We start from the raw sequence: 13,303 nt of genomic DNA on the forward strand, positions 1-13,303 counted from the left end.
TAAACATAAATATGGAATATTCAATGAAGTAAAAACTGTTCGTATATTAAAAACTTTTAGTTTAATTTCTTCTAGTAATTTGATATACGTAAAATATTATCATAACAATTAAAATATACAACACTACTGTCTCTGAAGGTGATTTGATCGGTGGTACGAAAATGTTTCAATACATCAAGAATCAAGATTTCAGTTCACCATCAACCATTCCTGCACATTAAAAATACATTATAAACAAAATCAGTTTTAGAGCATTACCTTACCCCACGGTATTTTGATTTTTTTCATATAAAAACCATAAATCTTCACATTAAAAGCACAAATCAAATTAAATGCACTGTTATTCTGTTATTATTAAAGAAACCGAATAATAACGTTAAAAAGCAGCAATAGAACTGACATAACACAAAATAAACCCAATATTTAATTCAAATAAAACCTAGAATAGAGCGGAAAAAACGTTTAGAGTGGGGAGTTGAGAATTAAAGTGATATATGCAACCAATCCTACAAGCTAAAGGAAATGGCGTGAATTTCAATAATAAAAAAATCATGCTAAATGTCAAATCAACAAAATCAAAATACATGCACATTTATATCGTTTATCCTGATAAAACCTACCATTAACTTGACCCCTTATTACTTGACTCATTATATCCTGACCCCGACCCTTCTACAAAACCCTGGATCATTTATCCATAATTTTTGATTCATTATAATGAAGTATTTGGTAGATAAATCATATGAGAAATAAGGGAATTTTTTAAATTTGCTCATACATTCTGCAACCATACATATCACAAATTAATAGTTATAAAAAAGTTTATTTATTTTATAAAATATTTTTTCATGATAAACGATTTAATAGCTGGCTTAGTTGCCGCAGTAGTAAAGGCGACAGGATGGTCCCCCTGTTGCGATAGTCGCGAGTTCGAATTCTGCTGGGGCATGTAAGTAAATTTGTGATGTTTGTGAATGCCCTTAGGTAAGAGTACAAAATCCGACAAGGAAAATGGTCCCAGTCACGCCAGTAACCAGGCTGGGTAAGACGGGATGTCTTCTGGGATAATTTCTAAGTTGGCCACTCGCCAGTCAGTAGGCTTAATAATAAACTAACTTTAAAAAAGACAAGAAAAAAAATTACTGTATAGTATTATAATAATTACATGCAATAACATGCAATTTATAATTTAATTTTAAACGAAGTAGTATTACTTTTATATTTGAATGTTCTGTGGATCTGTAAAAAAGAATGGAATTTTTCTATGAAATGGAATAATACCCCACAAATATTTTATTGTATTTTAATATGTTAATTGATATTTTTAAATATGTCCGCGGCCAGAAAACATATCGATAGAAAATAATTTTAAAAAATCAATATATGGGAGGAAAAAAAATACCGAAATCTTTAGTGCAATAACTACGGTATTAAAAAAAATAAACCAATATAAACCAAATCAATAGATTAGCCAAAATTATCTATATTTTTACTAATAATATCGATAGTTTTTATCAAGAATATCGAAATTTTTTTTACCCCCTACAGCTCTATATTATTATGTTAAGGTTAGTTCTAGTGTGTTTCCCCGGTTATATATGTTTTCTCTTTATATTATTTGAGTATGATTTGCTTTAATTGTATACTACTATTATTTTCCTTGTTAAGCTTAAGTTATGGATTGTTATTAAATGATATAAAAATATTTTTGGCGACAGGGACTCTATTGTTGGTAAATAGCAATGTTTATAGTTAATTCACTGGTATAAAAGGATCTATATCTGGGACGCTTTTAACTTTGAAGAATAATAGATACCTCATCGTGGTATCTTTATTCGGAAACGTGGAAAAATAATCCCTCTGTGCCAGAAACAAACCGAGTTTTAGGTTTGACTAGTGAACCAGCAGAAGACAAATCCTCATTAAGTTCTAGTCACGAATTGCTGAATGTAATGATATTACATTTTCATATGAATTAATTAACGAAGAGGTATATTAATGTGAAATTATTAGATGCAATTATATATCAAAAATTTCATTGACCTCACAATACAGGTTTTACCATCGCTTTCTATTTAGGAAATGAAAATTAAGCAGTGGATGGTAAAAGCTTGAAGAATGCTCAAAGGAAAGCTGCACAGAGGGCTCTGAAAAATACAGAATATCAACATCATTCTTTGAAGATCAAAAAGAGTGAAAAGAACCTGAAGAAACACCTGTAGCTTTACTAAACAATTTAGCATTAAAGGTAGGGATGTCTGTACAATACTCTATAATTAATGATATTTTGGTATTCAATATTTATTCAATTCATATTCATATTCATATTCATAAGGTGCCTTTTAGGAACAAATAGAAGGCAAGACTGCATCACCAGACATTTCAGAGAAAAAATCTTATTTGCATAAACTGAATGACACGGTTCATTTTAATGATACTCTTCATGTTAGAAGAAATGATTCTGACACGATGGGACCTTTCAAAGTCCATTTTAACGTCAACGACGTCAAATTTTATGGAGAGGCGCAAACGATAAAAAATGCTCGTAATGAAGCTGCATTGCAAGCTCTAAATTATATTAACAAAACAAGGAGGAGTTCTCATTTGAAGCAATGGGTAGACAATTTATTATAGAAAATGATGATTAGATAACTTACCTTTATTTCAGGTAATTGCAAAGAACAAAATCAAATGATAAAATTACCCATTTTTATTGTGTATGAAGCTGCTCAAAAACGTAATTTGGAGGTTAACTTGGAGATAGTCTGGGCCAGCCCATAAGAAATCATTTACAACAAAATGCACGGTTGATGATTTAGAAGTCGCTGGATCAGGAAGATCGAAAAAGGATCGCTTCTGAAAATGTTACCTGGTTTAGTGAATATTCCTGAGATTGAAGGGTAAACACACAAACAGCAAGAAAACTCTAAAACTCCTCTCCAGCAACCAACAAAGTCCAAAAATAAAAATAGGAAAACAAAATTGTAGACTATTTTCGATATGATTGATAGAATGTTTGACAATGTGGTAGATTTTGACAACGGTCTTATTGGTAAAGTACAAGGCATGTCAGAGGTAATTTAAATTAGTTTTTATGATATCAAGTGTATTTTTATAGTCTATTTTCAGGATGATGCCAATTCCAACAAATCTTAAAATTAGGTCACCTTTTAAACTTAGAAGTACAATATACTGAGTTCCTTGAGAATGAACAACACTACGCAGTCTTATGATTGGGAACAATATAAGCTTTTGTAAGAAATTATTGATACAGAGTTTTTTAAAGCCTTTTTCCTTACATTATTATTTAGATGTGCTTGAGTGAAGGCGTAAATATCAAAAATTCTCGTGACCTAGTAGCTAAATATGGATTGAATGTGCTCTTTTAACTAGGATTACTAGATAAATTTTTCGAAAATTCCACAGATGTCAGGTAATTTTATTTGGTTTAAATTCGCTCGGCAACCCAAAAAACAAATTTCTACAATCTTGTCAAATGTCTGTTTCTAAACAATCGGTCTTGCCGTATCATTTTTATTTTCCCACAATCTTATTACAGATGAAAATACACTTATTTAATATTGTAGTAATATTTTGGACATAGAATTATTCCAAGATTGATATATAGGAGACAATCAACATAGAAGATGAGAAAAAGGATTCTGAACTGTGACTTTATGTGTTATTTAGTATTATATTTATGTTATAAGACCGATTTTCATAAAATTACATTTATAGATATAAGTTACTTTGTTGGCAAAGGTTAATAAATAAAAATTGCACTGAGCTCAGTTTATTTTGATATATTTTGTTTGAACCTCTGAGTTGGACTTTGATTTTTTGAGTAAGGTATTTCTGTTACCTTTAATTATACAATTCCCTGTTAAAATAAAAGAAAATGAGTTTGCATTTAGGGAATTCGTTGAAAATATCTAAAATTTCATTTTAATTCGGAATATTTAATTAATTTGTCGAAAACAAATTTTATAAGATATTTTAAATTTTATAGCTTAAAATGATTATATGTAATGATACAATTATTGTCTGGAGCTTTATTTTATTTATAGTATATTGTGAAGTAACCTTTGAACTCTTAAATATAACTAATCATATTTTCTAGTCCAGCAGTTGGGTTAAATAGGAATATATTCGGATCAATTTTCTAAGATAACACACTATATTTCATTCATCCAAGAGAAGAAGATCCAAGATGGAAAGGTAATTTTAATATAAAATACACTATGATTCAGCTGTTTTTTCATTAAAACATAATTTATTCTATATTATTGCTATAATAATAAATAAAAAAGGTTCTATTTTTAACAACTACCATTTAAGTAAGAAAAGAAGACATCGTTATCCCGTAGGTTAATATTGGTAATTTGAGTGACATATTAAGAAAATTGTACAATATATATTATTATGAATTAAACATTATATAACCAATTATTTTATTGATATCATTTTTATTATTTTACCTGTCTGTCTATAAGTCTGATTATAAATATGCATAGAATTTGTCCGTATTAAAACAAAAAAATTGTTTCAAAGAGACTTGGCTTTGGCTTTATTCCTGTTACAGTCTGTTAATTCTTCTTCAATAGTCTGAAAAAATATATGCCCAGCTTAAAACACTATTTTTTCTACCACTTTAAGTATCTACACTATTTAAATTTATAATATATATTCTTCACAATTTCTGTCTGACATGTCATGCTAAAATTATTACTTACCTTGAAAGGATTAATTTTTCTTAAATTACACATTCTAGATGTAAACTGATATTCTGATAGTCGGCGATGGTCCAACTGGAATAAGCGCGACTATACGAGCCAAACAACTGTTGGACGCGGAAGGGAAGAAAATCAGGGTCGGTGGAATCGAAGTCATAGCACACTTGATCGGTGGTCTATACGGAACATAGATTTTTAGGTAATCATCGTCGAGAAGGCCCTATAAATGGGACTGGAAAGAGAAGGGCGCGCCTCTGAACACTCCCCTAACGGAGGATAAGTTCGGTCTATTACCTAGCACCGGTAGGATTCCGGTACCAGCCCTGCCAGGTTGGATTCTTTATCTTAAATCGATTTATATATTGAATAAATGATATTTCGTCAGGAACTCCGATGTTTAATCACGGGAACTATATCGTCCCGCTGGGACACGTTATTCGGTGGTTGGGAGAGCAAGCTGAGGCCGTGGGCCCGGGTTATGCACCTTCCGAAGTCCTGTACAACGATGACGGGAGCGTTAAAGATATCGCGACGAATGATTCAAACATAAACCGGGTGCGCGGAGCACACCATCGGCTGGCCCTTGGATAAGAACACCTACGGAGGATCCTTTCTGTATCATTTAACGACGAGGTATCCCTGATCGCCGTCGGGTTTGGATTACATCAATCTGTACCTGAGCCCGTACAAGGAATTCCAAAAGTACTGAATATCCAAAGATCGGTAATGCGGTAATGTTCGTTTCTTCGCAGGTTCAAACACCATCCGTTCATAAAGCATCACTTCGAAGACGGCAATAGGATCTCACCAGGGCACCGGCAGTTTTCACAGTATCCCCAATCTCACTTTTCCTGGAGGATGCTTAGTAGTCTTTGCCACGGGTTTTATTACCTTGCCGAAAGTTAGTTAAAAGGATTGTACCTAATGAAAAATTAGAGCATTACACAAAAATAAGTTTTTTTTATTAATGAATTGTTTAAAAGTTCATAAAATAATCACCCAAATGTCATCAAAACACAACTGGAATCTTTTAAAGTCAACTAAAAGCGTACATATAGTGTATAACACAAATTATGTTAGGCAACACTTTAAACTCGCAAAATCCTGTCAAACGAAACTTAGGCGTCTTCGACGGACTCGAAGATTGTTATTGTCCCGCTGGTGTGTATAAGTTTGTGTCACTCGATTCTGGAGAGGGCCATCCACCGTAAGACGTGCAACATCAAGGACCCCAGCCAGAATAACTGGGTGGTCCCAGAAGGAGGTCGCGGCCCAGCTTACAACGCAATGTAAGGACCAATGAGATTTAACATTTTCCTATATCTTTTTATTTATATTGTATTAGTTAAGAAGATACAATTTTTGTATACAAATAAACTTTATATTGTAGTTCTACCAGTATCGGTGACTAGCTTGATTCATCCCTTGTTTCTTCCTTTAGCTCTTCTCTTTCTTTGAACTGATTCTCGGCCGCTCTGTAATGTTCTGGCCAGTCTTTTGGTTGCTTATTTCCATACATCTGTAAATCAATAATAACCTGACAATGTGCTTATAAGTCAACTGAAATAGTTACCTCACACACGAACTGTAAAACCTTCATCTTTGAGATTTCAATTTCAGCTCGAATCCCCCATTGGAAAGTTTGTATTTTCGTTTTCTCATCAAACTCACAGTGAAGGTAATAATTCTTTATCAAGGTTTCTCTTATATATTCTTTGACTTTACCGAAAAATGGATGCTCAACTTCTACATCAATATCCAAGGACTTCAGGAAACTATAAAGGGATTCTGAAATAATAAATCAACAATATAAAAACAATAAAGGAATGGTATCGTAGAGCTCACTGTCTGATACTGGCGCGTTTGTCATAAATATATGGGATAAAATTAATAGAGTCAGTATCTTGTGAGCAGCATTTGGTACATTTGAACCAGTTTCATAACTAGAAACACATTCTTCCTCTTCATCGGAATAATTTACAGAAGGCAACATACTAATTAAAAAATAAATTTTTTTTTTCATTTTTACATCATCATATTCAGTAAGTGTGTAACCATATACCTAAAAATGTATGCAAAACAATATCAACAACATCCATATAACAATAATAATACCAACATTTTCCAGAACCTTAATTGCTTGTTGTATAACACTATCCACGCATTGGCCCTTTTTGTGAATTACATTTTGATTTAATTCGGATCTGGTATAAAATGAATTTTCGTCAGCTTTAAGAATAATGTACCTGACTACATCATTGATTATATTTTCTGTATTTTGATCCGGTACGTCTGGATCAGTCTGTGATTTGGTTTTTTGAGACCCGCTAACTGATCTTCGCTTCTTCGACATTTTTACGACTTGAAGAACTTTAAAATCGTGTATCCGCTATCTCCATACAGCACTATCAACACAAAAATTTAAATAACTAGCCGCTAGGGATGCAGAAAAAATATCGATATTTTTTTGTCGATATATCGATATTTTTTAGATGATATAATTTCAGAAGATTAAGTACAATTAAAAAAAACTTTCAAATCGGAACTTATTTTTAAACGTTTAGTGAATTCTGGTACTTAATTTTAATGGTTTATCAAAAATACCGTTATTCCTTAAGAGTTTTAGAAAAAAATATTTTTTAGGCTAATATTTGACTATGTTTATTTTCAATTAAAAATATACATACATTTTTTTGTAAAATATCGATATATCTTATACTTATTGCAAAAAATATGGATATTTTTTCCTTCGACATATCGATATTTTTTGTGGCCAACATGCCTACTAACCACTACAAAATATGCAAAATCTAATGCACGGCTTAGCTTTTTATTTTAATTCTTAATGTCAGACGAGTATGTTCGATCCCTTTCCTATATAAATTGTAAGAGAGGAAAGGACGGATATAATTGCTTGGAGCAATTAATTTAATATTTGCTTATATTTTACAACCTTAGTATACGCGAGACGGAGATGTACGTATTCCTTCACGTACTAACTTTAAAAAAGAAAAAGAAAAACATTACTGAATACTATTAATATATCTATAATACTTAATTACATTTTAAAGGAAGTGGAGTTACTTTTATATTTGAATGTTCTGAGATGAATTGCTATTTTTAAACAATATACTAAATAAATATAAACAATACAATACAACTTAAACTAAACATGTATTACTATGTGATATATAACATGTATTACAATAACCATGAATTAAAAATGATCGCACAATAACTACTAGAGCTTTTTAAAATAAAATTAATGCTTTATTTATTATCGGACAGAAATATTTTCTAACAAAAACCGAGGGTGTTAGATACACACCAAAAAGTCAATCAAAAGAAATATTACCTATTACTTATTTGTCATTCACAATTTTAATTTTTTACCCTATTACATTAACAATCTTGAAAAATATCGTTCCAAAGTGTTGCTATATTAATATACAATATATTTTTATTTAGAAGCAAACTACCAAAAAAATCATAAAACTAAATATATTATATATAAATCTAGGAAACCATAAATTCGGTATACATTTTTGTCAAGGTCGCGCCTAGGACGACAGAGTAAGAACGTTAAAAAGCAGTCGAATGAAACTAGTAGAACCGAAAATAGTAACTAAAAGTACACGACTCAAAAACAGTCGATAGTAAAAAGTAATACAATCAGTCGAACCGAAACTAGCGACTGATTAGCCATAGTTCCCAACGCTAATTATGTTCTAATAAAAAAGTGCATTTCCTTACTGCCCCAACTAAAATTGAATTAGTGTTGGTAACTATCGAATAAAAACAGTCGATTCGACCACTATTTTTTAAGTTAATCATGTTTCTCCCATAATAAAGTTAAGTGAGTAATTTAAAAATGATGTTACTAACATTTGTCTTAAAAATATCTTCAATATATGCCCGAAAATATATTTGATTTATAATAATCATTGAAGTAATTTACGTCTGCATATTAAAGTATACGCAAAATATATCATGAGCTAACACTTACTAACCATTTTCAAATTCCATTTAATAAAACCTAAGTATTGAAACATTTAAAATTTATACATTATAACAAAGGCGTCATAAGTGAGATTATTTTTAAAATTGTAGAATAACAATCAGCGCACCTAAAAGCAAATATACATATATATTCTTATTCTTCCCTTTTATATAATAAACATAAATATGGAATATTCAATGAAGTAAAAACTGTTCGTATATTAAAAACTTTTAGTTTAATTTCTTCTAGTAATTTGATATACGTAAAATATTATCATAACAATTAAAATATACAACACTACTGTCTCTGAAGGTGATTTGATCGGTGGTACGAAAATGTTTCAATACATCAAGAATCAAGATTTCAGTTCACCATCAACCATTCCTGCACATTAAAAATACATTATAAACAAAATCAGTTTTAGAGCATTACCTTACCCCACGGTATTTTGATTTTTTTCATATAAAAACCATAAATCTTCACATTAAAAGCACAAATCAAATTAAATGCACTGTTATTCTGTTATTATTAAAGAAACCGAATAATAACGTTAAAAAGCAGCAATAGAACTGACATAACACAAAATAAACCCAATATTTAATTCAAATAAAACCTAGAATAGAGCGGAAAAAACGTTTAGAGTGGGGAGTTGAGAATTAAAGTGATATATGCAACCAATCCTACAAGCTAAAGGAAATGGCGTGAATTTCAATAATAAAAAAATCATGCTAAATGTCAAATCAACAAAATCAAAATACATGCACATTTATATCGTTTATCCTGATAAAACCTACCATTAACTTGACCCCTTATTACTTGACTCATTATATCCTGACCCCGACCCTTCTACAAAACCCTGGATCATTTATCCATAATTTTTGATTCATTATAATGAAGTATTTGGTAGATAAATCATATGAGAAATAAGGGAATTTTTTAAATTTGCTCATACATTCTGCAACCATACATATCACAAATTAATAGTTATAAAAAAGTTTATTTATTTTATAAAATATTTTTTCATGATAAACGATTTAATAGCTGGCTTAGTTGCCGCAGTAGTAAAGGCGACAGGATGGTCCCCCTGTTGCGATAGTCGCGAGTTCGAATTCTGCTGGGGCATGTAAGTAAATTTGTGATGTTTGTGAATGCCCTTAGGTAAGAGTACAAAATCCGACAAGGAAAATGATCCCAGTCACGCCAGTAACCAGGCTGGGTAAGACGGGATGTCTTCTGGGATAATTTCTAAGTTGGCCACTCGCCAGTCAGTAGGCTTAATAATAAACTAACTTTAAAAAAGACAAGAAAAAAAAAATTACTGTACAGTATTATAATAATTACATGCAATAACATGCAATTTATAATTTAATTTTAAACGAAGTAGTATTACTTTTATATTTGAATGTTCTGTGGATCTGTAAAAAAGAATGGAATTTTTCTATGAAATGGAATAATACCCCACAAATATTTTATTGTATTTTAATATGTTAATTGATATTTTTCAATATGTCCGCGGCCAGAAAACATATCGATAGAAAATAATTTTAAAAAATCAATATATGGGAGGAAAAAAAATACCGAAATCTTTAGTGCAATAACTACGGTATTAAAAAAAATAAACCAATATAAACCAAATCAATAGATTAGCCAAAATTATCTATATTTTTACTAATAATATCGATAGTTTTTATCAAGAATATCGAAATTTTTTTTACCTCCTACAGCTCTATATTATTATGTTAAGGTTAGTTTTAGTGTGTTTCCCCGGTTATATATGTTTTCTCTTTATATTATTTGAGTATGATTTGCTTTAATTGTATACTACTATTATTTTCCTTGTTAAGCTTAAGTTATGGATTGTTATTAAATGATATAAAAATATTTTTGGCGACAGGGACTCTATTGTTGGTAAATAGCAATGTTTATAGTTAATTCACTGGTATAAAAGGATCTATATCTGGGACGCTTTTAACTTTGAAGAATAATAGATACCTCATCGTGGTATCTTTATTCGGAAACGTGGAAAAATAATCCCTCTGTGCCAGAAACAAACCGAGTTTTAGGTTTGACTAGTGAACCAGCAGAAGACAAATCCTCATTAAGTTCTAGTCACGAATTGCTGAATGTAATGATATTACATTTTCATATGAATTAATTAACGAAGAGGTATATTAATGTGAAATTATTAGATGCAATTATATATCAAAAATTTCATTGACCTCTGCACAATACAGTTTTTACCATCGCTTTCTATTTAGGAAATGAAAATTAAGCAATGGATGGTAAAAGCTTGAAGAATGCTCAAAGGAAAGCTACACAGAGGGCTCTGAAAAATACAGAATATCAACATCATTCTTTGAAGATCAAAAAGAGTGAAAAGAACCTGAAGAAACACCTGTAGCTTTACTAAACAATTTAGCATTAAAGGTAGGGATGTCTGTACAATACTCTATAATTAATGATATTTTGGTATTCAATATTGTTTAGTTAAATATAGACATATAAATAAGGTGCCTTTTAGGAACAAATAGAAGGCAAGACTGCATCACCAGACATTTCAGAGAAAAAATCTTATTTGCATAATCTGAATGACACGGTTCATTTTAATGATACTCTTCATGTTAGAAGAAATGATTCTGACACGAAGGGACCTTTCAAAGTCCATTTTAACGTCAACGACGTCAAATTTTATGGAGAGGCGCAAACGATAAAAAATGCTCGTAATGAAGCTGCATTGCAAGCTCTAAATTATATTAACAAAACAAGGAGGAGTTCTCATTTGAAGCAATGAGTAGACAATTTATTATAGAAAATGATGATTAGATAACTTACCTTTATTTCAGGTAATTGCAAAGAACAAAATCAAATGATAAAATTACCCATTTTTATTGTGTATGAAGCTGCTCAAAAACGTAATTTGGAGGTTAACTTGGAGATAGTCTGGGCCAGCCCATAAGAAATCATTTACAACAAAATGCACGGTTGATGATTTAGAAGTCGCTGGATCAGGAAGATCGAAAAAGGATCGCTTCTGAAAATGTTACCTGGTTTAGTGAATATTCCTGAGATTGAAGGGTAAACACACAAACAGCAAGAAAACTCTAAAACTCCTCTCCAGCAACCAACAAAGTCCAAAAATAAAAATAGGAAAACAAAATTGTAGACTATTTTCGATATGATTGATAGAATGTTTGACAATGTGGTAGATTTTGACAACGGTCTTATTGGTAAAGTACAAGGCATGTCAGAGGTAATTTAAATTAGTTTTTATGATATCAAGTGTATTTTTATAGTCTATTTTCAGGATGATGCCAATTCCAACAAATCTTAAAATTAGGTCACCTTTTAAACTTAGAAGTACAATATACTGAGTTCCTTGAGAATGAACAACACTACGCAGTCTTATGATTGGGAACAATATAAGCTTTTGTAAGAAATTATTGATACAGAGTTTTTTAAAGCCTTTTTCCTTACATTATTATTTAGATGTGCTTGGGTGAAGGCGTAAATATCAAAAATTCTCGTGACCTAGTAGCTAAATATGGATTGAATGTGCTCTATTAACTAGGATTACTAGATAAATTTTTCGAAAATTCCACAGATGTCAGGTAATTTTATTTGGTTTAAATTCGCTCGGCAACCCAAAAAACAAATTTCTACAATCTTGTCAAATGTCTGTTTCTAAACAATCGGTCTTGCCGTATCATTTTTATTTTCCCACAATCTTATTACAGATGAAAATACACTTATTTAATATTGTAGTAATATTTTGGACATAGAATTATTCCAAGATTGATATATAGGAGACAATCAACATAGAAGATGAGAAAAAGGATTCTGAACTGTGACTTTATGTGTTATTTAGTATTATATTTATGTTATAAGACCGATTTTCATAAAATTACATTTATAGATATAAGTTACTTTGTTGGCAAAGGTTAATAAATAAAAATTGCACTGAGCTCAGTTTATTTTGATATATTTTGTTTGAACCTCTGAGTTGGACTTTGATTTTTTGAGTAAGGTATTTCTGTTACCTTTAATTATACAATTCCCTGTTAAAATAAAAGAAAATGAGTTTGCATTTAGGGAATTCGTTGAAAATATCTAAAATTTCATTTTAATTCGGAATATTTAATTAATTTGTCGAAAATAAATTTTATAAGATATTTTAAATTTTATAGCTTAAAATGATTATATGTAATGATACAATTATTGTCTGGAGCTTTATTTTATTTATAGTATATTGTGAAGTAACCTTTGAACTCTTAAATATAACTAATCATATTTTCTAGTCCAGCAGTTGGGTTAAATAGGAATATATTCGGATCAATTTTCTAAGATAACACACTATATTTCATTCATCCAAGAGAAGAAGATCCAAGATGGAAAGGTAATTTTAATATAAAATGCACTATGATTCAGCTGTTTTTTCATTAAAACATAATTTATTCTATATTATTGCTATAATAATAAATAAAAAAGTTTCTATTTTTAACAACTACCATTTAAGTAAGAAAAGAAGACATCGTTATCCCGTAGATTAATATTGATAATTTGAGTGACATAT

At 30.4% G+C, this 13,303-nt stretch overlaps 1 protein-coding gene across 1 annotated transcript; it reads right to left on the reverse strand.

Moving 5' to 3' along the window:
- Positions 1-6,057: 6,057 nt before the first annotated feature.
- LOC143197710 (non-structural maintenance of chromosomes element 3 homolog) lies at positions 6,058-7,133 on the reverse strand. Its single transcript, XM_076406336.1, has 4 exons — positions 6,853-7,133; positions 6,579-6,795; positions 6,307-6,521; positions 6,058-6,252 (listed from the first exon to the last, which is right to left on the reverse strand). The coding sequence occupies exons 1-4, from the start codon at positions 7,084-7,086 to the stop codon at positions 6,142-6,144; spliced, it is 777 nt and encodes a 258-aa protein (XP_076262451.1). The 5' UTR covers positions 7,087-7,133; the 3' UTR covers positions 6,058-6,141.
- Positions 7,134-13,303: the final 6,170 nt, after the last annotated feature.

This window comes from Rhynchophorus ferrugineus, unplaced genomic scaffold (genome assembly GCF_030347505.1).
Source record: "Rhynchophorus ferrugineus isolate W39M unplaced genomic scaffold, kcgeb_rfMv2 rfM5, whole genome shotgun sequence".
In the NCBI taxonomy this organism is placed as follows: Eukaryota; Metazoa; Arthropoda; class Insecta; order Coleoptera; family Curculionidae; genus Rhynchophorus; species Rhynchophorus ferrugineus.

Excerpts from the sequence above, each read along its gene's own strand:
- LOC143197710 (XM_076406336.1), bottom strand. The coding sequence starts at position 7,086 with ATGTCGAAGAAGCGAAGATCAGTTAGCGGGTCTCAAAAAACCAAATCA. Across the intron at positions 6,796-6,852 it reads CAATTAAGGTTCTGGAAAAT|GTATATGGTTACACACTTAC; the intron begins GTTGGTATTATT and ends ATACATTTTTAG. Across the intron at positions 6,253-6,306 it reads TTTTACAGTTCGTGTGTGAG|ATGTATGGAAATAAGCAACC; the intron begins GTAACTATTTCA and ends ATTGATTTACAG.